Consider the following 27,834-nt stretch of genomic DNA (forward strand, 5'->3'; position numbering starts at 1 on the left):
TCCTGACCCAGGCATTAAATTACATCACACCTGCTCCTGGAACTGTCATCTGAAATGTTTTAATGCAACCTTCATCCTTTACATTTTTATATGTAATTGAACCTTTATTTGACTAGGCAAGTCAGTTAAGAACAAATTCTTATTTATAATGACAGCCTACATATCTTTCTAATTTTGCTTCAATTAACAGTGTATTATGCTATCACTAATCATCTTAGTGGAGGAAGGGTGTCTGTTTTGAGTATTTAAACATGGCCATTTAACTCAAAGGCATACAACGGATGTGTTCTGAACTGGGATACTACATGCTAAATACTTGCAAACTATGTGAGTATGAACTTTATACTAATCTTAAATATTTTAAATATACAACTGTATTTGGTATAGTTAAAAAAAAATACTCTGTTAGCCCCACCCATTTTGCAAACGTGTTCTTCAGGATTATAAAATAACATCTGGAAAGATTTTAAGATAATGAACAGATACTGATCAAATTTTCCAGCAACTGTATTATGACATCTTGTTTCTTCAAGCATGCTACCCCATATACTTAATGCTAGGGGCCCACGAGGCCATGCACATACTCATTATATGGTACTTACTAAATAGTATGAGAGCTATGCCATTTTGAACATGTCCAATGTAACCTGGCATAATGGCCCAAAAGAAGAGATAGGCCTATAGTGTCATAACCATGTGCACCTATGGAACAACAAATGAGAAAGCAAAAGTGTAACTTCAACTGTTTGACAATCTGTCAGCTGTTAAGGATGCTGTCAATTCTTGCCATCCCGTGACGTATTTTTTCTCCATACTGACTCCTCCCCTGGAATCTTGGCCAATTGTAAAGATGGCGTCCATCATGGAGGGACCGCTGAGCAAATGGACTAACGTCATGAAAGGTTGGCAGTATCGCTGGTTTGTTTTGGACTACAATGCGGGTTTACTGTCGTACTACACGGTGCGTATTTTATTGTATTACGTAATGAATAAGCCGATAACCTCCCGGGTCCGGTATTATTATTTGCTAAAGCCTGTCAAAACCGAGTAGGGACAGCGGCCTCCCTGTTGGTGCTTTCAAGACAACTGGGAACTCCGGGGGGGGGGGTCAAATCATGACGTCCGTGATCTTCAGGTCGGAACTCTAGAAAGATGTCCGAGTTTTCGACTTGGAATTCCGAGTTAGGTGACGGTTCAAAACCATTTTTCTCATTCGGAACTCGTTTTTTCCAGAGGTTCCAGTTGTCTAGAACGCACTGAATTCGGAGTTTTCCGAGTTCCCAGTTGTTTTGAACGCGTGATGTGTGCCGGGAGTTGGGAATCTCAGCTGTCAGAAAAGGGCGGGGACTTTACGGACATATCCGTTATTGACCAATCCTATCCATGCTGGAGGAGAAACGAGCAAATGAAATGCCAGCATTTTCTATACTTCCTGGAATGATGCGGCTGTGTTCTTTCCTCGTTGTTTCTCTTCAAAATGTTCTATCTATCTAGGTAGCTGTCATTTCCATGTCCATGTTCTGCTGTCAGTTAGCGCTGTAGATTTTTTTCGAGACATGTAAAGCAACGTAGCAGGAACAATTATAACCTTGTCTCCTTCCTTTGCTGACATGGTTATCTAGCTAACAAACGTTAGTCAGTTCATTGAGTTAACGTTAACTAGCTAGTCAAGTGAACGCAATTGTTTTCCTGCTTAGTCTGCCTGCGTAACAAGAATGTATAGTAGACTTCACCGTTTTGGTTTGCTGTCACCAGAGGAAAATAGTTCATGTTTACAGACATCGAATCATATTTTATTAGTCGCATACACACATTTTACTGATATTATTGCAGATGCAGTGAAATGCGAGTTTTTAGCTCCCAACAGTGCAGTAATACTGAAAAATACAAAACAATACACAAATCCCCAAAATCAATAAATATCAGAGTAAACAATGCCATATGTTATACAGTGCCATATGTTATATCAGTCAAAGTTTGGACACACCTACTAATTCCAGGGTTTTTCTTTATTTTTACTATTTTCTACATTGTAGAATAATAGTGAAGACATCGAAACTATGAAATAACACATGGAATCATGTAGTAACCAAAAAAGTGTTAAACAAAACTAAATATATTTGAGATTCTTCAAAGTAGCCACCCTTCGCCTTGACAGCTTTGCATACTCTTGGCATTCTCTCAACCAGCTTCATGAGGTAGTCACCAGGAATTAATTTAAATTAACAGGTGTGCCTTGTTTATTTGTGGAATTTCTTTCCTTCTTAATGTGTTTGAGCCAATCAGTTGAATTATGACGAGGTAGGGGGGTATACAGAAGATTGCTCTATTTGGTAAAAGACCAAGTCCATATTATGGCAAGAACAGGTCAAATAAGCAAAGAGAAATGACAGTCCATCATTACTTTAAGACATGAAGGTCAGTAATCTGGAAAATTTCAAGTGCAGTTGCAAAAACCATCAAGCGCTATGATGAAACTGGCTCTCATGAGGACCGCCACAGGAATGGAAGACCCAGAGGATACGTTCATTATCGTTACCAGTTTCAGAAATTGCCGCCCAAATAAATGCTTCAGAGTACAAGTAACCGACACATCTCAATATCAACTGTTCAGAGGAGACTGAGTGAATCTGGTCTTCATGGTCAAATTGCTGCAAAGAAACCACTACTAGAGGACACCAATAAGAAGAGACTTGCTTGGACCAAGAAACACGAGCAATGGACATTAGACCGATGGAATTCTGTCCTTTGGTCTGATGAGTCCAAGTTGAAAGATTTTTAGTTCCAACCGTTGTGTCTTCGTGAGACGCAGAGTAGGTAAACAGATTATCTTCAAATGTGTGTTTCCCACCGTGAAGCATGGAGGAGGTGTGGGGGTGCTTTGCTGATGACTCTGTCTGTGATTTATTTAGAATTCAAGGCACACTTAACCAGCATGTCTTCCACAGCATTCTGCAGTGATGCGCCGTCCCATCTGGTTTGGGCTTAGTGGGACTATCATTTGTTTTTCAACAGGACAATGACCCAACTCACCTCCAGGCTGCGTAAGGGCCATTCGACCAAGAAGAAGAGTGATGGAGTGCTGCATCAGATGTCCTGGCCTCCACAATCACCCGACCTCAACCTAATTGAGAAGGTTTGGGAGGAGTTGGACCGCAGAGTGAAGGAAAAGCAGCCAACAAGTGCTCAGGAAATAAGTGCTCAGGAACTCCTTCAAGACTGTTGGAAAAGCATTCCAGGTGAAGCTGGTTGAGAGAATGCCAAGAGTGTGCAAAGCTGTCATCGAGGCAAAGGGTGGCTACTTTGAAGAATCTCAAAGATAAAATATATTTTAACACTTTTTTTGGTTACTATATGATTCCTTATGTGTTATTTCATAGTTATGATGTCTATACTATTATTCTACAATGTGGAAAATAGTAAAAATGAAGAAAAACCCTTGAATGTGAAGCTGTGTCCAAACATTTGACTGGTACAGTATATAGACAGTATATGAATAGAAAAGTGTGTACAGCAGTAGTTATATAGTATGTTGGTAAAACGGTATGTAAACATTTATTAAAGTGACCAGTGTTGAATGGTTAGCAGTCTCTAAAGTGCAGAGTAGAGTACCGGGTGGTAGTCGGCTAGTAACATTGCCACCCCTCTTGTTTTTTCTTCTTTTTTTTAGCTACCTTGTATCATTGATTGCACCCTTCATAAAGCAACATAGCCCGTCGAAGTTGGCGCTATTATTTATTTTTCCTTGGTGACAACCTAAAGCCATTTTGTTCTACTATTTTCAACAGCCTGACCCTGCCACTTTGATGGGTAAACCTAAGGGATGGGACAGGAGAAATGTCGCCACTGTCAAATTAATAGAGGACCCATACCAGAGGCGCGTTGGTTGGAAATTGTGGGCAGGTGATTATTCGCGTTGTGAGTTTCCTGCTGATGGTGGTCTCCCGCCTATCTATCTCAGAATGGAATGCCAGACTATCGCTCCTCAACGTCTGTAGACTATGATTCATGCTTTAGGCATTATAACTAAGTCAAGAATCTTTGGTCATACACACTCAATGGCCAGTTTGTTATGTACGCTACCCTGTTCAAAAAAATGGTTAGCTCCTACAGACAGTGAGTCACATGGCCATGTCTTGCTACAGTGGGGCGAAAAAGTATTTAGTCAGCCACCAATTGTGCAAGTTCTCCCACTTAAAAATATGAGAGGCCTGTAATTTTCATCATATGTACACTTCAACTATGACAGACAAAATGAGAAAATAAAATCCAGAAGATCACATTGTAGGATTTTTTTTATGAATTTATTTGCAAATTATGGTGGAAAATAAGTATTTGGTTACCTACAAACAAGCAAGATTTCTGGCTCTCACAGACCTGTAACATCTTCTTTAAGAGGCTCCTCTGTCCTCCACTCGTTACCTGTATTAATAGCACCTGTTTTAAGTGATCAGTATAAAATACACCTGTCCACAACCTCAAACAGTCACACTCCAAACTCCACTATGACCAAGACCAAAGAGCTGTCAAAGGACACCAGAAACAAAATCGTAGACCTGCACCAGGCTGGGGAGACTGAATCTGCAATAGGTAAGCAGCTTGGTTTGAAGAAATCAACTGTGGGAGCAATTATTAGGAAATGGAAGACATACAACACAACTGATAATCTCCCTCGATCTGGGGCTCCACGCAAGATCTCACCCCGTGGGGTCAAAATGATCACAAGAACGGTGAGCAAAAATCCCAGAACCACACGGGAGGACCTAGTGAATGACCTGCAGAGAGCTGGGACCAAAGTAACAAAGCCTACCATCAGTAACACACTACGCCGCCAGGGACTCAAATCCTGCAGTGCCAGACGTGTCCCCCTGCTTAAGCCAGTACATGTCCAGGCCCGTCTGAAGTTTGCTAGAGAGCATTTGGATGATCCAGAAGAAGATTGGGAGAATGTCATATGGTCAGATGAAACCAAAGTATAACTTTTTGGTAAAAACTCAACTCATTGTGTTTGGAGGACAAAGAATGCTGAGTTGCACCCAAAGAACACCATACCTACTGTGAAGCATGGGGGTGGAAACATCATGCTTTGGGGATGTTTTTCTGCAAAGGGACCAGGACGACTGATCCGTGTAAAGGAAAGAATGAATGGGGCCATGTATTGTGAGATTTTGAGTGAGAACCTCCTTCCATCAGCAAGGGCATTGAAGATGAAACGTGGCTGGGTCTTTCAGCATGAAAATGATCCCAAACACACCGCCCGGGCAACGAAGGAGTGGCTTCGTAAGAAGCATTTCAAGGTTCTGGAGTGACCTAGCCAGTCTCCAGATCTCAACCCCATAGAAAATCTTTGGAGGGAGTTGACAGTCCGTGTTGCCCAGCAACAGCCCCAAAACATCACTGCTCTAGAGGAGATCTGCATGGAGGAATGGGCCAAAATACCAGCAACAGTGTGTGAAAACCTTGTGAAGACTTACAGAAAACATTTGACTTCTGTCATTGCCAACAAAGGGTATATAACAAAGTATTGAGATCAACTTTTGTTATTGACCAAATACTTATTTTCCACCATAATTTGCAAATAAATTCATTAAAAATCCTACAATGTGATTTTCTGGATTTTTTTCTCATTTTGTCTGTCATAGTTGAAGTGTACCCATGATGAAAATTACAGGCCTCTCTCATCTTTTTAAGTGGGAGAACTTGCACAATTGGTGGCTGACTAAATACTTTTTTGCCCCACTGTATATAAAGCAGGCATTGAGGCATTCAGTTACTGCTCGATTAAACAGTAGAATGAGCAAAATGAGTGACCTAAGCGACTTTGAACGTGGTACCGTCGTTGGTGCCAGGCGCGCCGGTTGCAGTATCTCAGAAACGGCTGGCCTCCTGGGCTTTTCAGGCACGACATTGTCTAGGGTTCACCAAGAATGGTGCAACAAACAAAAAGCATCCAGTCAGAAGCAGTGCTGTGGGCGAAAACAGCTTGTTGATGTAAGAAGGAGAATGGCAAGAATCGTGCACGCTAATAGGTGGATCACAAACAGGAACATAACGGTGCAGTACAATGCACAACTCGTCAGTCCTTGTCACGGATGGGCTATTGCAGCAGAGGTCCACACCGCTTTCCACTCCTATAAGCTAAAAACAAGAAGAAGCGGCTCCAGTGGGAACGCAATCACCAGCATTGGACAATTGAAGAATGGAAAAATGTTGCCTGGTCCGACGAATCCTGGTTCCTGTTGCATCATGCTGATTGATGGCAGTCAGGATTTGTAGTAAGCAGCATGAGTCCATAGCCCCATCCTGCCTTGTGTCAACAGTACAGGCTGGTGGAGTAATGTTGTGGAGAATGTTTTCCTGGCATGTTAGGTCCCTTGATACTAATTTAAGCAATGTTTCCATGCCCCAAAGAAGAATGCAGGCTGTTCTTTAAGCAAAGGGGGGGTCCAACCCAGTTCTAGATGGGTGTAGCTAACAAACTGGCCACTAGGTGTGTGTATACGACCATTGAACAGAAGGAAAATCATGAAAATAATATGCTCCACTGTGTCACAATAAACTATCTCACAGGTAGCCACAAATATGCCAATTTTACTGTCATTCACAAAGACGGGAAGGTTTTACGATACAGATAAATCCAGTATCCCAATCTCATGCAAGTCTAACTACAGGTAACTGCCAAAATAAAGGAAACACCAACATTGCGTCTTAAAGGTTGAGTAAGTAAGAAGTTTGTCCACAAATGTACCCACATCTCTATTAGGCCTATATTATGTAAATAGTTTATAATTAGTCAATGCCATAATGTAGTTATTTTGTTAAATACTTCTACCTATTAGTTGAAATGTTTTTTTTCAAAGCTATATTTGGCTGTTGCGCTTGCTGTTCTGTTGGAACAAATTCTCAAATCATGGGGATTTGTCGCGCTGTACAGACGATGCAAGTGTTGCTAGGCAACCCCCTGACTTGCTGGAGCAAACCTGCGCCCTCTGTGGCAAAAGCCAGTGTGAGAAACGGGCTAACAAAGGTTTGTGCTTTGAAACAAAATAAATACTGCACTCTGACCTACAAAACTTATTTGCTAGGTTCTTGATCGTGTTGTTAGACAAAGCAAGAAAAGAGAACTTCAAAACATGATGTAGTTTTATCTGAATTTGCAGCCGTTGTTGGCAAATAATGAATCTGCTAGCTTCTGATGTGACTGGGCCACAACATGCCACCAGAACAGCTTCAATGCGCCTTGGTTTAGATTCTACAAATGCCTGAAACGATTGGAGGGATGCGACACCATTCTTCCACGATAAATTCCATCATTTAGTAATAGACTACTACCGCACGGCAAGCTGTACCGACGCACCAAGACTGGAACCAACAGGACTCTGAACAGCTTCTACCTCCAAGCCATAAGACTGCTAAATAGTTATACCGGGAACCTCCAAGCCATACGACTGCTAAATAGATATACCGAGAAGCTTTTGGTTAACTATTTAACTACCTGCATAGAGCAAAAAGGGTCAAACTCTTTTGACTGATCACATACGCTGCTGGTACCCAATGTATATAGACAAGTTATCTTTATTTTTTTTATTTGACCTTTTATTTAACTAGGCAAGTCAGTTAAGAACAAATTCTTATTTTCAATGACGGCCTAGGAACAGTGGGTTAACTGCCTGTTCAGGGGCAGAACGACAGTTCATTGTGTTTATTTTTCGTGTTATTTTCTATTAATCTTTTTTTCTTTCTGCATTGTTGGGAAGGGCAGTAAGTAAGCGTTTCACTGTTAGGCTACACCTGTTGTTTATGAAGCATGGGACATACAATTTGATTTCGATTTTTGTTGATGGTGGTGGAAAACGTTGTCTCAGGCGCTGCTCCAGAATCTCCCATAAGTGTTTAATTGGGTTGAGATCTGGTGACTGAGGGGCATACACACACACCCTATAAACCCCATATGCTCCTTTGAGACCCCTCTTTCAAAGTCACCGAAATCTCTTCTTACCATGGTTGACTAAATAATGGGCAACTGGCCATTTTTATGAACTGAAAAGAAATGTAAATGCAACATGCAACAATTTCAAAGACTTTCCTGAGTTACAGTAAAATCTATAAAATGCAATTGTGTTTGTTGTCCATAGTTTATGCCTGCCCATACCATAACCCCACTGACACAACGGTGCACTCTGTTTGCAACATTGACATCAGCAAACTGCTCGCCCACATAACAGTGGTGAGGCCGGTTGGACGTATTTCCAAGTTCTCTAAAATTACGTTGGAGTCGGCTTATGGTAGGGAAATTAACGTTCAATTCTCTGGCGGACATTCCTGCAGTCAACATGCTAATTGCACACTCCCTCAACTTGAGACATCTGTGGCAGTGTTGTGTGACAACTGCACATTTTAGTGGCATTTTATTGTCCCCAGCACAAGGTGCACCTGTGTAATGATCGTGCTGCTTAAACAGCTTCTTGATATGCCACACCTGTCAGGTGGATGGATTGTCTTGGCAAAGGAGAAATGCACACTTATAGGGATGTTAACACGTGTGCACACAGAATTTGAGAGAAATAAGCTTTCTGTGCATATAGAACATTTCTGGGATCTTTTATTTTATCTCATGAAACATGGGACCACACTTTACATGTTGTATTTATATTTTATTTTTGTTCAGTGTACATGACCCTAAGGATGATGGGATGTTTTAATTTCTTAACTCAGGAACCACAATTGTGTGGAAGCACCAGCTTTCAATATATTTTATCCTTCATAATGAAGTGTTTTCTTTATTTTGGGAGTTAGCTGTATCTGCTGGTACTAAACAAATTCAATGTGACCCTACACTGAACAACAGTAGTAGGGGCACTTTTGGTTACAGTGTATGTAATTTATAGCCGGAGTGCCAGTCTTTGCTATCATGTCAACTCATCAATCATTGTTATACCAAACATTTGGCTTGACAATGGACTTGGCAAGAGCACAAACAGATCTGGGACCAGTCTCAAACTGCGGCTGTGTCATACTTGCAGATGAGATGCTATACTAGAGCACTCACAACTCTGTCTTGCAGGGATTTTTACCATAGAATCTTAGCTTGCTATCTACATGTATGATGTTCCAGGAACTTTTCACTGGTGAACTTGATCATGAGTAAACTTAGAGTGGAAATGTGTGTGAACGGAGTTTGCAGGGGGGGTGTGTGTGTGTGTGATTGAAACCTATTTTGTTCTTGTTCATTTTCAGTCCAAGGACAAGATGATGCGTGGCTCGAGAAGAGGATGTGTGCGTCTCCGGGTAAGGATCTGGTTTGGGTTGTTGATGCTCATTAGCCTATGTGCTAAGAGGGACAATTTGCACCTGCTGAACAAGTAGATATTTTCCTATCTAGCCTAATACTGTTCTGTTGTAGTTCTTTGGCTATACAATACAAGGCTATTTAATATCAGCACGTTCCAGAAGTTTGTGAAAATATTGCCACTAGATGGCAGCATTTGATTTATTTCTTATACCTGCAATAGACACTAACAAAAAATGATTTTTTGTTTCCTAAAATGGATCCGAGCTTGCCCATTGACTTGCCCTTAGTTTCTTGAGGATAGAAAAAACAAACTATACATAATTTAGTAGCATAGCATTCAGAGATCTACTTTGAACTTCAGCTCAAACAGAGGTTTTACTTTTTAAACAAATAGTTTTATATATTGAAATGTCTTGGGGGAAACAACCTGTTTGGTATATTTTTTTAATCTAGACTAGATGAAGTAGGATTTTAATTCTTTATTCTAATACTTTTATGAGTAGAGGTGAGAATTGGGCAAACATACCATCTTGAATTCAGTACCCACAATTGAAAAACGCATACGTTTTGAATAGCCCATTTTTTTAGGGTAAGAGTACAACGTATGAGTATCGTCATGTGCGTAGTTGTCTTTGTTTTGTTTTTTTGAACTTAAGTTTTGGCAATAATTTGTGAAGGACAACTCATTGTCAGAATTTGTTTATTTTTGCCAAGAGACAATGTTCACATTTATGCAAAAATACCTTTCATAGACATCACACACTCTGCTGCAATCCACAGCTTTGAGAATACAACAGTTGCCTAGATTCTCAAGCTTGTGAAATTGATACCCCTCTTTCTTGTTGGTTGGTCAGATGATCAATAATGGAATTGTGAAAACAATATTTCTCATGACTTTCATCTGTTTTGTGCTGATTTTGAAGGTATATGAGCATTCGCATGTTAGTGTTGTCAGGTAAAGCGAACATATCTTACTCTGAGCAGCATTTTCCTAGATTCTTATATGTGTACAGAGTTGTGTGTGTTGTAATGTTTGGGCGTTTAGCCAATCTCTAAGTGTCAAGCATAAAATTATTGACTTGCAGGCATAGCCTGGTTGAATATGGAATTGTGCTATACATTGATTGATTACTAGCGTAGTTGAGTATATTTCCTCCTAGTACAAGCTTTAGACAGTTGGGACAGTACAGTGGATTTACTTATGACGTGATGGAATTTTCTTCTTGTCCTCAGAAACACACAAGGGCTAAACGCACACCACATGTATAAACACCTAGGTTACATTATTTCTAGCCTAATTACACTCATGGCTCGTTGAACGCGCGTTCCTCATTTTGTACCAGTGCCTTTGTCTGTGTGAAGCCAGCTGCCAGAGCATTGTCTTTTAATGAGTCATCATATACTGTAGTGGTTCTCTGTGATAATGGACGCCTACACCTCACCCTCGGTACATGGAAAGTCTTAATGCATCTTTATGGGTAATTATATCAGAAATGTTTTACTTAATGAAAAGATAAGCATATGCCTTTTTTTTCCCCCAAGGTTGGTTTTGACAAGCAAGCAGGTTTGAGATATACTGTTGCTAGGTGCCATGTCACAAACAGTTCTGCAGAGATTTTCTTTCCTTCTATGCAGCTGGTCCCCAATGTCTGTCTGTTCGATACCTGTTCCTGCATCTCTCCCTCCACCCAGGCACCCCCTCCTCTTTCCCTCATTCTCCCATGCCTCGGTGGGTTTTTGATAGTGAGCAAGAGAGGGGGATGGTGACGTCTCACTGCCTCTTCGTTTTTGGTTTCCCAGGGAGCTGTAATAGGAATCGATGACGAGGACGACAGCACATTCACCATCACTGTGGACCAGAAGACTTTCCATTTTCAAGGTGAGTCTCTTGTTTGTTTTTTTTCTACTCCCCTCTCCCTCACCTCCCACTCTGCTGACTCCCATGTTGTTTGGAGTAAATCTGTCAATGCTGCATACGGCAGTCTGATCGCGTGTAGGCTCTCTTTGTAGCTTGTTTTTTCTCTCTCTCTCTCTCTCTCTCTCTCTCTCTCTCTCGCATACGCTCTTTCCTGCTTTTTTTAAAAGGAGGATTATTATATCGGTGCGACAACACAAGCAGACACGCACATCTAGGCATTTGAGTGTCTCGTCGTCTCTGTGGAACCTTCCTCTTTCATCAGCAGCATCTGGCAGCTTTGCAAAGTAGAAGTGAAATGGGTAGGGGCTAAAGCAAGATTTATTCCACACCAAGATTCTTCTGTAATGGAAAGAAGCGAAGGAGGCTCTTTTTTTTAGGAAGATTACTTGCATTTTCTACCGCCTCTGGGAATAAAACGAATACTGCTGAGCTAAAAGCCAAGCTATCTGCACTGCCGCTCCCCACCCTGAACACCGCCACTTCACAGAGACAGGACTGGCCCCTCTCCCAGACACCCCTCACCCCACCCCTTTTCCCCGGACAGCAGCTACACCGTCCGTCCATCAAGCGGACCTCTCTCCTCCAGGTCTCTAACCTCCTCCACCTTGTCACAACCCCATCCTCACGCCCCCCCCCCCCACAGCCACCACTACCGCCACCAGCACGTTATCCATGGTGGGCCCACCTCCACCTCCTCCATGCCATCTCCCATTGCTATGTTCCGAAACTGTATGCTGTGGTTCTACAAAAGGAAGGGTAAGGAGATGTATGCATGCTGACCTCGGTTAGCAGGTCGAAGGGCATGATTCAGTGAAGCAGCGGTAGTAGTCGTTTCCTACATATTTGTGTTGGTGGTTTTGTAGCTTACCGTTTTCTTTGATAAACTGTGTTTTCTATAGCGGTTTAACGTGGAAGACGTTTCATGAACTTTTAGAAAATATGTTGAAAAGGCTTGATGGTTTAAAGAAAAAGTATTATGGAAGATTGTTTCAGGTCACCTGTTTATTAAGACTGTCGGCTGAGGTCATAATTCTATGATATTGTTATGTCTGATTCAATTTGAAATTCATATGTCAAGTTGTTTGAGTTCTAATTCCTATTTCTATGGTCATAACTAAGCCAGTTTTCATTTTGTCTTTTGGTCTACTATTATTCGTATCTCCAAATGTCATCTGAGTTCACCCTTTAAAAAATGCATCCTTGAAAGACTTTTGGATTCCTAGCTCTGGGGAGTTGAAAAGCTATTCTACGATTACGTGGAAAAGATGGGAACTTTACGGCCATTTCACAACCCATCTGTCACCCAAGCCTATGGGAATTATTTTCTATCACAAGGACATACTCATTTCCACTTGAAAAGGACACAAAGGATATATGCGCTACTCCTCCAGATGTTTCCTGTTGGAGATGCGTTACTCGGGATCCAGCTGATGTTGAACACGTTTGTTCTGGTGTGGTGCTGCGGCAGGCAGGCGGGCTGTGTCAGAAGAGGACTGGAGCGGAGCATGAGTGAGGTATGGGGCGGCCACAGATGACGGATGCAGAGAGAGAGGCTCTGTATTTCTATTTCGAGGATCATCCATAATTCATCAGGCTCTTTTTCTGGCGGAGCATCAGATCCCTTCAACTCCCACTTTACACAGCACACCCCCCCCTGTGCTAAAGAGCTCTTCACCCGGCCCCCATACAGACAAAAATGTTTAGCCTGGGAAACTGCTGAATGCAATGGCCAAGCCCATGACGAGCAGGTTGCCTGTTGTAGAGAGGAGATCTAGTGGTTCTGCGCAGTATATGGATTATAGCACTGTGTACATGCAAAGTGATGTATGACTAGGTATTGAGCTTATCTTGGGGGATAGCTGACCTGTATGTGACCTGGGGGGATGACTCCAGTAAATGTGTGTTAGAAAGGGTCTGTGACTAGAATGGAGCTGTGATGCCTTGACATCATACTTGTTCTGCAAGGGGCTCCTACCTCACCACAGTGACCGCAGAGAGCAGTCTGCTTCAGCATAGTCTGTAGCTAGGAAATAACATTTACTCTGTTTTCTCCCTAAAAATAACATGCCGTCATTAGCACACACAGAGATTTACTCCAAACCACACTCTCTCAATCATCATACTACTTTATGGTGTTTACCAAAAACTGCTGTGCATCATACCATCTACATTCCATTCATTCAGCCAAATAGGGGAGGCAGAAGAAGAGGTGAACAATATATGATTCACATCCTTTGGAGGAAGGCAGCAGAGCAGTTTTGATTGGTGTGTCTTAGGAATGTGATAATGCGTAAACCAGAGAGGAAATGGAATCATCTGCTTGTTAGGCACTAGCAGTGTGTCTGTCAGACTGCTGTCACCTTGCTGAAGACTCTCCGGTCTCTCCACCACCCCCCGCCTCTTTATCTCTCTGGGCCTGGCTGTCAGTAATAAGCCGTGCTCTGGAGAATGCCCTCTTTGTGCACTAATGGCCCAGGAGTTAATAATAATACACTTTGCTTTCATCCAGAGGATCCACCTACCTTCTGGGGGAGAGGGGAAGCATTAGGTCCTAATTGGGTTGTGAGTGCGTGCCCTGTCATGGCCTGTTTGGGCTCTGTGTTGAACTCTGGGGGACTGCACAAGTTTATGACTTGCCTAAGCTTCAAGCCACCACTGTTATTCATGTAAAACAGTCACACCAAGAGTTCATATTATATAAATGAAGAAAATTGGAACCACTAGACGTGCTGTACAGAACGATTTGTTTTTATTGGTCTCCAAGTTCTGTAAGTGTTCAATATCTCCTACTGTTGTTAATTTTCTGTTGCTATCACTTCATCAGCAATGTCTGTAGCCTATATCATGCTCAAGACTGACCCCAGTAATGATGGTTGGTGTTATGACAGACTTTGCATTCCCTCTTCTGGCTAGGAGTGGCCATGTTTGTCATGCACAGTAAATATCACACAGGGATACAGTGTTTGCTTGCAAGTCACAGATAGGTGTAGAACTGACCAAACAGTGCACCCTCACTGTCACACAAAGGGCTTTAGGTAGAAGGGAGATTCTTCATTAGCTCTTTACATGCCATGCAACCAGGTTGAAAGAGCACTACTTTCTATCTAATAATCAAGCAAGCATCTTTGTTTTCTCTTCTTTTTTTGTTGTTGGACACTGATGTGACACCAACATACAGTATTTCACACAATTTATTCTTACAATACAGGATGTTTGTTTTGCGCCATTCTCACGGCAGATTGACCCTTTTGCTATTATGGGGTAGACACGCATCTATAGAAAGGTTTTGTAAAGCAAAGTGCGCCTCAATTAAATTAGCACAGACATTGAGGTGAGAGAGTGTTGAGGCAACGCGGTGAGGGCCTGGCATGAGCCCTGGCTGCTTCTAATGTCTTTAAAAACTTTGGGCTTTCATCCTGAGCTCCTATCCATCAATCATCTGGGTACATTGTATTTTACATCTCTATTAAACTTCCCCAGGCCACCAGTCACCTGTGACGAAATACTGGATTGCCCATTATGATTGTTGTTTTTGTCCTTTAAAAAAAAAAATTGTATTTCATCTTTTCGCAATGCTGTTTGCTTAATTGCGATCAGAAAACAAACAATTCTCAAATGTTTATGTTGATAACTTTCTTTGTTTATGAAATGCAGCAAACATTTATGAAAATGTGTCAATGTTCCCTTTCAGATTTTGGACTGTTTAACTTTAACTCGATAGGCATATTTAGATGGATTAACCCACAGACCCATAACGTCTCCCTCAAGCTCTTGTTCAATTCCCACAGCCATCAATCAGAATAATAGGATGACTCAGAAAAATTTAGGAAAACATTAGTAGCCTCAACTAGTCTAAAGAAGGCCAGTTTTATTGCTTCTTTAATCAGAACAACCGTTTTCATCTGTGCTAACATAATTGCAAAATGTTCTAATGATCAATTAGTCTTTTTAAAATGATAAACCTGGATTAGCGAACACGACATGCCGTTGGAACGCCTATGTAGATATTCCATAAAAAAATCTGCCTTTTCTAGCTACAATGGTCATTTATAATATTAACAATGTCTACACTCTATTTCCAATCAATTTGATGTTATTTTAATGGACCAAAACATGTGCTTTTCTTTAAAAAAACAAGTACATTTCTAAGTGACCCCAAACTTTTGAACCGTAGTGTATACATGTAGTTCAATCATTGCACCCACACTGCTCGCGGGTGTCTGCATAGCTGGGTGCTAAAATATAACTTATTTCTATTTGTGACGCTCAACGTGCTGCAAGTTCTGCCTCTCAAATCTTCTCATTGGTTTTTAGGAACATATACCTACATGGGTGATTGAAAAATGGACTGATGTCCACACTCCAGTCAGTTGTACTAATGCACCGTGAAGTTGGTTGCCAACCGCTATATAAAGTCCAAAGAAGAAAAAGAAGCCTGAAGGAAGAGAGATGAAGAGAAACAAATTTGGTTTACCGTTTTATCTGGATTAATTGGAGGAGTAGAGGACCTTGTGCATTTCAGGTCAAATAACAACCCAATATTTATATCCCAGAACAAATTAGCTAGCAACCGCAAGCTAGCTATCTAAATTGCTATAAATGTTTAATGTTTTTGACCTGTCCCCAAATAAATACAGTTGGTTCAGAGTTTGTTTTGATATTTCAACCTGTGTGTCCTGATCTCGTCTTGTGTGGGGGGACAAAATCAACTTGCGTGTGATGGCGTGTGCGGTCTGGTCAGCATGTGAGGCGGCATTGGCCCGCACTCTTATGCCTCATGTCCAGCTGCATCAAACTTTTTGCGTTCTGGGGGAAGTCAATACAATTGGTGCATTGAATGACTTCTGGATGCTGCGCAAGGCTGAGGTGTGTACCGCATGCTTTCAATATTTTCAACTGGTGTGTTGCTTTACCGTGCTGTGGTACGACGGAAAGTACACACACAGACTCCCAACTGGCTAGGTTTTTTTGAAGAGCAAAATAATCCACTTGTTAAATAAAGTTTTTTTTAAACTAGGTTTAACTAGGCAAGTCAGTTAAGAACAAATTCTTATTTACAATGACGGCCTACCAGGGAACAGTGGGTTAACTGCCTTGTTCAGGGGCAGAACGACAGATGTCAGTGCGGGGATTTGATCTAACAACCTTTCGGTTACTGGCCCAATGCTTTAACCACTAGGCAACCTGCCGCCCCCAAACTAGTTTGAACAAGTGGATTACTTTTGCTCTTCACTCGCAGTTGCTTAGTAGCCCAAGCCTACTTCTGACCAGAAGCCTGTGACTTCACTGACTTGTCTGATAATCAATCAATCAATCAATGTGATTTTGTTTCACTGAATCTCTGTCTGTGTAGGCTATTTGGGTAATTGGTTTCTGGCTGGGCAAATAAGTGGAGGTGGCATAGCTAATCGTCGTTTACTCATCTATCACCGATCAGAAACGTTAACCATGCAATAATGTAGCCTAAATGAAGTGTAGGACTATTATCTTGCCCCATCGCGTACTCCAAAAGTCCAGAGGTTGTGAAATATGAACACCAGACCTGTATTTCTAATAGGATCGGTATTATTATGAAATCTATCTAATGCCTGCTCCCTAACGAAGTGGAGAGAGGGTCAAAAAGAGATTAAACGTGGATGGGCTTGGGCTATGATTCAAAATATCACTGTAATGGGGGTAGGTGTGTCTTGTCGGTTTTAATGAACAAAATAATGAACTATTGATTTCATTAATTTGGACGTAACAAACTCAAAATATGCCATTCAATTGTTTTTGAAGTTACGTTTAATTAGACTTATGTTTATTAGGAGCTGCCTAAACAAATTAATAATGGATTTATTTTGATGGTGTATATTCAATGGTTTATTAAAATTGACGCCCATCCACATCTGCACACCACTACTACCACTCGTCACCAGCAAGGCGTATGCAGGCAAGAATGTGGTAAAAATGCAAAAATACTGAGTATAGAGGTTCCATGGACTCTGGGCTCGTAAGTGTAAATATTAGAGGCTTTATTTGCTCTGTTTATTTGCTATGAGGGTGCAGCCGTGCCTGGCAACAGGCTGTGTGTCTCGTCAGGAGACCTGCCTTCCTACTCTCTTGCCCAGCGACGCACCAGAAGGGTTGCAAGAACCCCCCCCCCAGCAACTGCATGGCACAGCACAATGAGCACATAGCTAACTAGTTGGGCAAGATGAGCACAGATGAGGTGCTCTAGTCCTTGTTGTATCTACTAGGTTATGTACTCCGTTGCTGTTGTAAGAATTCCCATCTGTACTATGGCTGATCTGGTGTGTTTTGTGCGCTTTCCCTCTCAGCTCGAGATGCAGACGAACGGGAGAAGTGGATCCATGCCTTAGAGGGGACTATTCTCCGCCACACCCTTCAACTGCGGGTAAGTCACTCACTCACTGATCTGTTCAGACTAGCTTCACACTAGTGATACTGGCTGTACTAGGTGTCTTGCCCCTGAGTTCAGCCTGAGAGGAAAGAGATTTTGCTCAACACATTTACATGGGAATAACTTTGGCTGCTGTTGTGCATAGTTTTTCATTTTTATTCAGTGTGTGTGTGTGTGTGTGTGTGTGTGTGTGTGTGTTTTAACCTTCAAAGAAAGACCATAATGTAGTATTTCTTAAATCTGCTTTTTTGATTACTTAAGACTACAGGAAATGATAGAGGAACTGTTGAGAACATTAGGCAATAGCAGTTCATGTTTAACCTTTTGAAGCGTATTTGTGGAGGTCTTCTGGATGCAGGAAGTTGGTATACAGAATGAATATAATGTCTCTGTCAGCCTCATCTAAGCTAGTAGCACTGGGACACTGCTGACAGACTCAGGCATTCTGGTCTAGAGGTCGACCGATTAATCGGAATGGCCAATTTAATTAGGGCCGATTTCAAGTTTTCATAACAATCGGAAATCGGTATTTTGGGGCGCCGATTTCCCGTTTAAAAACAAATGTTATACCTTTGTAATTAATCTTTATTTAACTAGGCAAGTCAGTTAAGAACACATTCTTATTTTCAATGACGGCCTAGGAATGGTGGGTTAACTGCCTTGTTCAGGGGCAGAATGACAGATTTTCACCTTGTCAGCTCGGGTGTTCAATCTTGCAACCTTACAGTTAACTAGTCCAACGCAATAACGACCTGCCTCTCTCTCGTTGCACTCCACAAGGAGACTGCCTGTTACGCGAATGCAGTAAGCCAAGGTAAGTTTAATGCTAGCTAGCAACTTATCTTATAAAAAACAATCAATCATAATCACTAGTTAACTACACATGGTTGATGATATTACTAGATATTATCTAGTGTGTCCTGCGTTGCATAAAATCTGACTGAGCATACAAGTATCTAAGTATCTGACTGAGCGGTGGTAGGCAGAAGCAGGAACGTAAACATTCATTCACATTCGCACGAAAGTGCTGTTTGCCAGCAGCTCTTCGTTGTGCATCAAGCATTGCGCTGTTTATGGCTCCAAGCCTATCAACTCCCAAGATTGGGGCGGCAGTGGGGCGGCAGTGTAGCCTAGTGGTTAGAGAGTTGGACTAGTAACCAGAAGGTTGCGAGTTCAAACCCCCGAGCTGACAAGGTACACATCTGTCGTTCTGCCCCTGAACAGGCAGTTAACCCACTGTTCCCAGGCCATCATAGAAAATAAGAATTTGTTCTTAACTGACTTGCCTGGTTAAATAAAGGTAAAATAAAATAAAAAATAAAAAATTAAATAAATAAAAATTAGTCTGGTGTAACTGATGTGAAATGGCTAGCTAGTAGTGATACTACTAGTACTACGCACTAATAGTGTTTCAAAAGTCACTCGCTCTGAGCCTTCTAGTAGTTGTTTCCCTTTCTCTGCTTCGATAGTGGCTGTTGTCGTTGTGTTGCTGGTTCGAGCCCAGGGAGGAGCGAGGAGAGGGACGGAAGCTATACTGTTACTCTGGCAATACTAAAGTGCCTATAAGAACATCCGATAGTCGAGGGCCTCTCGGGTGGCGCAGTGGTTAAGAGCGCTGTACTGCTGCGCCAGCTGTGCCACCAGAGACTCTGGGTCTTACCTGGGAATATTGAAGACTCATGTTTAAAGGAACCACCATATGTTCTGCGCAAGAAACTGAAACGTTAGCTTTCTTACATGGCACATATTGCAACAAAACTTTGTTTTTGAATTATTTAAACCAAATTGAACATGTTTCATTATTTATTTGAGGCTAAATTAATTTCATTGATGTATTATATTAAGTTAAAATAAGTGTTCATTTAGTATTGTTGTAATTGTCTATATTACAAATACATTTAAAAAATTTGCCCGATTTTAATCGGTATCTGCTTTTTTGGTCCTCCAATAATCTGTATCGGTATTGGCATTGAAAAATCACAATCGGTCGACCTCTATTCTGGTCCTCATCAGAGAGCGGGTTAAGGAGTCATCTGAGAATAAAAGGAATTAGTGCAATGTCTTTTTGATCTCGTCTCCTTCGCTCCTTCTATGCGGTGTGCACTGCCACTGTGCACCTTCCCATTTACACACAAACACCAGGCACCTGCCACTCACAACAACAAAGATGAGAGGTCACATCTTCCTTTCTGACAAGCTGTTTTGCATATGAGGTTTGGTCCAGCAGAATCAGTCATGGACACCGAAACACATTGAGACATTATTTTACATGTAATAGAAGAGAAGTTAACCTTGTCTCAACTCCTCAAATAGCGCACAGAGCAGACTACTAAAACAGAGATATCAAGGAACATTGAGTACGTTTACATGTACACTAATAATTCGATGTTAAACTGATTATGGCAGTAGGCAGAGTTATTCTGATTATCTTAATCAGCCCAAGGTCATCATCAAAGTAAGCAAATGCCGATTAAAACACCTGGTTTTCTCAACAATCTTTTGAGTTATTAGGGTATGTAAACATTTGCTAGCACAAGCAGTGCAAGCTTCCTTCTTTTGCGTGAGTGAAGTGAGTTCAGAAATCTTAACCATTTCTAATATGAATACTTTTTCACATATAAACTGTATGTCCAAACTTTTAATCAAATAGGTTTCACAAAAATAACATGGTCGCTGTGGTATAACTTTTATTTCGATGTTCTGCATTTATCAGTCCCATCAGGTAACCAGATTCCAGATGTCTCCATGTAACAGGATTATTAAGGAAATCGGTCTTCTTGCAAAGCATGTAACCGTTGAAATCAAACTATTATTTTAATCTATTCACAGTAATCATATTATTGTGTGCATGTAACTACTCATTGATTTTGGAAAATTAATGCTCAGTTTGTGGTGTGCGGTATCGCGTTACGTTGTGCCGCTAGCAGCATTTTAGCCAAAGACTAATACTGGCTGTCTAGTCTGTTTTAAAAATGTACAATAAGCAAAAAACACTATGTAAGGAATTGGCAACTCGTTCTCATTCTGAGAAATAAGGTAGATCACTTGATTTCATCATCTGAACAAAGTGGACAGGCTCGCATGCTGTTCAAACAGTTGGAGATGGGCAGAAGGGTGTGTTCATCTGTTCTACCTTGTTAGCTAGCAAATAGATCCAAGTTGGCTCAATTTTAAATATAAAGATTAGCTGGCTACTCACTAGCACATAGGCAATGCGTGAGAGATTGTTTATGAGATCTGTATTCATTTTCTATAATACCTGCTACAAGAAGTTTGTCATTATTAGTGAAAGTGCATTATGCATAGTTCTGATTAAATTTGTAACAAAAAGGCATTTTCATCGGCCACCCTGAATGTATTAGATTATTGCTGACTGTTTTAAATGCAGTGTATTTGACCTTTAATTGTACAACAAAGCTTATTTGGAGAAAACATTGAAAAAATTGAGATAGGATTTTAAGGCCATATCTCCCAGCCCAAAAGCGTGTCTGTTCCTGTGTGGTTAGGTGCACCAGGAGCGTAGTTGGGCTGTTGGTTGGTGATGGGCAAGCTGTGTATTAGTTGCTCTATGAACTGCCAATTTCCAGCTATTAATTTAGTCTGTGCTTTTTGATTGGCTCATAAATATACTTTCTCTCACCTCCCTTCATTCTACCCTCAAGTTGTTTATTTATGTTCTGCTTTCCTTTTCTAACCCACTCCTCTCGTCCCCGCCCCCTGTGTAAAAAAAAATAGTAATACACCCAGTCAGTCAGCAACGTTTTTTTGTATCTGCCTGCTTGCAGACACTGTGGAAGCATGCAGTCATAGTGACATCATTTGACCTGGAACCAATCAGAGCACTGCTTACTCTCAGCCAGACATCTGCCTTCAGCTTTATCCAACCAGGGCAGCTGTTGTTGCTTGTCACATAGGCTTGTGCTGCCTTTCTTTTTTTTTGTAAGAACGTCTGTACTTCCTGTAAGAGAGACGGATCCTGGATGAACTTTTCCTGTGTATGCTGCTGCTCAGCTGATGTAGAACATACCAGACAGGTTTGGTGTGGTTTCTGCTGACAGTCAGGAAGAGTGGAGAGCACAAGAACAGCCGTGTGTTTGAGTAGCGGAGGAGAGAGGGGCTTTGGGGTCAGCTTTAGCCTGTGCAGTCTGACGAGGCATGTCCCTCACAGCTCGGCGTCCTGTGAGTACCACATTGGGGGGAAACGGTTGGTGGCTGTGCGATGATGCAGTCCTTAACTGGGGCATGCTGTGTGGAAAGCAAAATGGGTGGATTTCCAGTGTCTGGTGGGTGTGGGCAGGTATTGTCTGGTTAGAGGAAGCCACAGATTTAGTGAACATGGCAAAGCTGCAGTCTCTAGCCTACATGACTGTCCTCTGGGTTTATAAGATGCTCTTGTCAAGCAGAAAGATCCCCTCCATCATTGTAATATCAACTTGTGTAGCCATAACAGAAATAACGAGCAAGAGGGATTCTCTTTTTCCCTGGTTTGTTTGTAGTGCCAAAGGCTTTGTCCCTTGTGATTGAGGTCATTGTCACTGATAGTATTTTTATCGAACCTAAAGTACAACGGACCCACTCAAGTGTTTGATATATAAATACTGTATGGTAAAGTTGGGGGGGGGGGTTAGATATGGTGATGGATATGTTTTAATTGTAATATGTTTTAATTGTAATATTGACAGGTCAAAATGCTGTGGTTAAGAATTAGTTTCTAGGTCTTTTTGAGGAAGTTGCTGTGCATCTCATTTCTGTATTTTGGCCTTGTTGTGTTCCCAAAAAAATGGGGGTCATGTTAAAAGTAACTGCATGAAGTTACTATGAAACCAAGGTAAATAAGGGGAAGCAGGTAGCCTAGTGGTTAGAGCGTTGGGCCAGTAACTGAGCTGACAAGGTAAAAATCTGTCCTTCGGCCCCTGAACAAGGCAGTTACTTACTTACTGACTTTATTGTCCCCATGGGGACATTTTGTTGCAGTGTCATGTACACATTTGAAGTGACATTTAAATACAAAACAAAATTCACAATACAACTTTCATAACAGTTACATACCAATAAAACATTTTAAATAATAAAATAAAAATAATAAAGACAAGCCTGCTGGCCTTACTGAGTCGATAGGAACATTAGCCTGAGCTATTTAGGAGGGATATCACACCTGGCACAAATTATTGTCTTGTTCTGTTTTTCCTGCTGAGGGGTGTCCTATACCTGCGCCCAGAGGGGAGTATTTCAAAGTCCGGGTACAGGGGGTAGCTTGGGTCTAAAATGATTTTGTGAGCCTTACGGAGAGCCCTGACCTTAAAGATATCATCCAGGCCTGTCTGTTTGACTCCCAAGTACCTTGCTTGCTGTGGTGATCCTTCTCAGCATATTTCTCTGGCTGACCGTGGCATTGCCAAACCAACAAACAATACAAAAAGTTAATAATATCAATGAAGGATTTGTAAAAACAGAGTCAGTATAGTAGTCTACATTAAAAGATCTCAGCTTTTTGAGAAAGTACAGTCTCTGTTGACTTTTTGTAGATCTGGTCTGTACATTTACTCCACTGAAGCTTATTGTCCAAGAGGACACCCAGGTATTTGTATTTCTCTACAATCTCTATATTCTGACCTCTGATAGATGTTGCAGAGGTATGTGTTGTACACTTCCTGAAGTCTAACCCACTGTTCCCCGGTAGCCTGTCATTGTATATAAGAATATGTTCATAACTGACTTGCCTAGTTAAATATATATATTTTTAAAGTAATTTTTCTCAGTTCCACACTATGATCAGTTAGTGCCTTTTTTGCTTGGTCGGGCATCTGGTCAGTCGGGCATCTGGTCACCTGTTCAGCAAATAATTACTACCACCTAATGGATATTATGCAAGGAAATGATCTCTGTCAGTCTGTGGTTAATGATGGGAACCTAAGGGCTTGGAAGGTGATTGACACTCGGCCAGACTCCCCAACCTCCTCCTGCACATAGTCAAACACATACTCCGAGTCATGTAGGTAGGCTAGTGCTCTCTAAAACGTTTACAACTTAATTCCATTTGCCATGGGTTTCTTGACGCAATTATGCTGATGCCATAAAATGTGTTCAACTAAGTAAGCAGACAGGCAGGCAAAGTATTTTTAAACAATGCTAGTTGAACTACAGTGCCTTGCGAAAGTATTCGGCCCCCTTGAACTTTGCGACCTTTTGCCACATTTCAGGCTTCAAACATAAAGATATAAAACTGTATTTTGTTGTGAAGAATCAACAACAAGTGGGACACAATCATGAAGTGGAACGACATTTATTGGATATTTCAAACTTTTTAACAAATCAAAAACTGAAAAATTGGGCGTGCAAAATTATTCAGCCCCTTTACCTTTCAGTGCAGCAAACTCTCTCCAGAAGTTCAGTGAGGATCTCTGAATGATCCAATGTTGACCTAAATGACTAATGATGATAAATACAATCCACCTGTGTGTAATCAAGTCTCCGTATAAATGCACCTGCACTGTGATAGTCTCAGAGGTCCGTTAAAAGCGCAGAGAGCATCATGAAGAACAAGGAACACACCAGGCAGGTCCGAGATACTGTTGTGAAGAAGTTTAAAGCCGGATTTGGATACAAAAAGATTTCCCAAGCTTTAAACATCCCAAGGAGCACTGTGCAAGCGATAATATTGAAATGGAAGGTGTATCAGACCACTGCAAATCTACCAAAACCTGGCCGCCCCTCTAAACTTTCAGCTCATACAAGGAGAAGACTGATCAGAGATGCAGCCAAGAGGCCCATGATCACTCTGGATGAACTGCAGAGATCGACAGCTGAGGTGGGAGACTCTGTCCATAGGACAACAATCAGTCGTATATTGCGCATATCTGGCCTTTATGGAAGAGTGGCAAGAAGAAAGCCATTTCTTAAAGATATCCATAAAAAGTGTCGTTTAAAGTTTGCCACAAGCCACCTGGGAGACACACCAAACATGTGGAAGAAGGTGCTCTGGTCAGATGAAACCAATATTGAACTTTTTGGCAACGATGCAAAACGTTATGTTTGGCGTAAAAGCAACACAGCTCATCACCCTGAACACACCATACCCACTGTCAAACATGGTGGTGGCAGCATCATGGTTTGGGCCTGCTTTTCTTCAGCAGGGACAGGGAAGATGGTTAAAATTGATGGGAAGATGGATGGAGCCAAATACAGGACCATTCTGGAAGAAAACCTGATGGAGTCTGCAAAAGAACCGGGAGACTGGGACGGAGATTTGTCTTCCAACAAGACAATGATCCAAAACATAAAGCAAAATCTACAATGGAATGGTTAAAAAATAAACATATCCAGGTGTTAGAATGGCCAAGTCAAAGTCCAGACCTGAATCCAATCGAGAATCTGTGGAAAGAACTGAAATGCTCTCCAACCTCACTGAGCTCGAGCTGTTTTGCAAGGAGGAATGGGAAAAAATTTCAGTCTCTCGATGTGCAAAACTGATAAGAGACATACCCCAAGCGACTTACAGCTGTAATCGCAGCAAAAGGTGGCTCTACAAAGTATTAACTTAAGGGGGCTGAATAATTTTGCACGCCCAATTTTTCAGTTTTTGATTTGTTAAAAAAGTTTGTAATATCCAATAAATGTCGTTCCACTTCATGATTGTGTCCCACTTGTTGTTGATTCTTCACAAAAAAATACAGTTTTATATCTTTATGTTTGAAGCCTGAAATGTGGCAAAAGGTCGCAAAGTTCAAGGGGGCCGAATACTTTCGCAAGGCACTGTATTCCTATCACTCCAATTACAGTACAATGCTGGAAGCTTGTCCCAAACTGTTGCTGTTTTTCTGCTGCTACAACCTGGTTTTTCAAAGCCCCACTTGGGAATTTAAGTACTTTTTTTTCATCCGCCTACAAGCTTTCAAAGTATATGCAATGGTAGAGTAAAATTCTTAGTCCAAAATAGGTTACCAGATGGGAGCAGAAAACTGTCATAAAGTTAGACTAAGAATGTTCTGCTTTTTTTTCTTTTCTATTTTAGGAGGCAGAGACAGGATTTGTTCCAAGTGTCCAAGACTTCGATAAGAAGCTTGCAGAGGCTGACGCATACCTACAAATTCTAATTGATCAGTTAAAGGTGGGGCTTCTCCACATTTGGGTGACTATGTATGACCGTGACTCTAATAAAACCCTGTGATCTATGAATGTTTTTTTAATTTGGCTCCTGATTTGCATGTATCCTCTTCAGCTCAGATTGATTGCATCTCCACTCTCTTCCAGCTCTTCGATGAGAAAATCAAAGATGGCAATGAAGAGTCATGCAGAGTGAGTGACGTCTCTGTTTCATCTCTTGTCAACAGATCGATGCCTGATAATTAATGACTCAAAGATAATATTTTATAACACTTTATTTTAAGGGTCTGTAATAAACCATTTATAAGGCATTTATAAATTGTGTTCACCATTGGTGAAGCATTACTCCCACATTAATCAACCATTTACTAATCATTAGTGCAATCTTTATTCAGTCCCTAATCTAAATTGTGTGCTATTTATACTTTCTAAATGTTTTGAGTGATCAGTGTAATTTCTCACAAGAAGATGGGCATGCCATTTATGCAGTACCTGGTAAAAGAATAAGCACACAACTGAGCATGTTTAAGAAAATGTATATAAAATACATGTGAATAACTAGTTTACTAACATTTACAAATGTGGGAGTAATGAGTTAATAAATGGTGAGCAAACAGGTTGTAAATGCCTTAGCTGTGATTCACTTCCTTATTGAGATCCTGAGTTTTGTTTTTGGTCAGTTTGTAACATTTAAACTCTGTAGCTTATTTAATATGGTGAGGACAATGACCTATTATGTAGTGATTAATATAGAACACAGCTGTAGATGGAATGTCATCATTGCTCGTCCAGTCTAATTCCATGGTTGTGGAAGAGTTTGAACAAAGCTGGTTTCCGTGTTGGTTTCACATCTTTCTCAATCCAGGATTTACCTAACTTTCAGTCATGATTTCCAAGTCTCGTCAGGTGGTGAAACAGCCATTTGTAAATGTGTTTCTCCCCCTTTTTTTTTTTTGTTTTTTTTTTGTTTAGAAAATTGAACATTTGAAGGAAACCACATGTGTAAGTAAAACCCCATTTGTAAATGTCCTTATTTTCAGAATCATCTCCTGTTGGAGATTGAGTGCGGTGTTTTATTATCTGTGATGTTTTTCATTTCAGAGTATGGTTGAGTCCATCAAGCACTGTATTGTATTGCTGCAGATTGCCAAGGTAAAAACGGTTCATTCCTTTGACTGTTGCACAGGGGTAGGCAATATTTTTGGCTTGAGGGCCACATCAGGATTTTAAAATTCAGCGGGAGGCTGCAGAGATTTTTTTCTAACTGATTTGTTCGTTAAGAGCGAGCCAAGAAAAGGGCAGTTATTTGAAAACGTATAGATCCTTTATAATTTCAACATACTTTCTAACTAGTTTTAGATGTTCAAGAGTGGCCTGGAGTGTTTTTTTATTTAACCCAAATGAAAAAAACACTAAAACCCGTGGGCCAGATCAAATGAGCAACCAACCGGCAAGCCGTATGTTGCCCACCCCTGGTGTTGGGGCTCTCATTGCATTACTGTCATGTCATTGTTGTGAGAACATCACGGTGCACTGCTTGTTTTAGCCATGCCAGTAGTTTTCCACTTGACTACAGCCTAGGTTGTAGTTTATTGTGGGCAGTTTGCTACATTCCATTAGGTTCCATTTTGAGATTTTGGAGAGGTGATCCTCTCACACTCGATCATCCTTGAGCTCATAATGTGTTATGTTGGCATGAAGAATGCTGACTTTCTAAATGACTTAACTGGTTTCTTGAAAGAGAAGCTCTTAACAAGCTCATGTCATCATTACATACAAACAATTGAGCCATCCTAAGTAACGTTTTCTTTTCAAAATTTTAAGGATCAAAGTAACGAACAGCAACACGCAAACGGACTGATAGTAAGTTTTGACGTTCTCTGTCCATAAGAAAAATCTAGATCAACCAAACCTCTTCTTCTTTTCCGCTTAATTCACTCTGAACTATAGAAAAGAAGACAAATCAGATCTGGAACAATGCATGCCATTTGATAAATGGCTTTATCTGATATATTGCTCTTTCCTTTGCCACTCCCCTTTTCCAGCTGAATGTCCTTAGCTTTTCTGTTGCTGATAATAGTTGGGTACTTTTCTCTTTACCCCTCATTTTAGACACAA

General features: G+C 41.1%; 1 protein-coding gene across 3 annotated transcripts in view; it reads left to right on the forward strand.

Annotated features, from left to right (window-relative positions):
- Positions 1-837: 837 nt before the first annotated feature.
- The window catches only part of LOC135556405 (oxysterol-binding protein-related protein 9-like), a 36,664-nt gene continuing 9,667 nt past the window's right edge, over positions 838-27,834 (forward strand). Inside the window, exons 1-9 of one of the 3 annotated variants that reach the window (XM_064989589.1) lie at positions 838-961; positions 9,238-9,288; positions 11,093-11,171; positions 17,531-17,607; positions 25,625-25,720; positions 25,864-25,908; positions 26,689-26,718; positions 26,818-26,868; positions 27,541-27,579. In XM_064989589.1, the coding sequence (XP_064845661.1) occupies positions 851-961; positions 9,238-9,288; positions 11,093-11,171; positions 17,531-17,607; positions 25,625-25,720; positions 25,864-25,908; positions 26,689-26,718; positions 26,818-26,868; positions 27,541-27,579 (579 nt within the window). In that variant the 5' untranslated portion in view covers positions 838-850. Of the gene's footprint in view, positions 962-9,237; positions 9,289-11,092; positions 11,172-17,530; positions 17,608-21,566; positions 21,793-25,624; positions 25,721-25,863; positions 25,909-26,688; positions 26,719-26,817; positions 26,869-27,540; positions 27,580-27,834 lie in introns of those variants that run through there. The other 2 variants (XM_064989590.1, XM_064989592.1) reach the window with 2 other exon arrangements.

This window comes from Oncorhynchus masou, chromosome 15, assembly GCF_036934945.1.
Source record: "Oncorhynchus masou masou isolate Uvic2021 chromosome 15, UVic_Omas_1.1, whole genome shotgun sequence".
Taxonomy (NCBI): domain Eukaryota; kingdom Metazoa; phylum Chordata; class Actinopteri; order Salmoniformes; family Salmonidae; genus Oncorhynchus; species Oncorhynchus masou.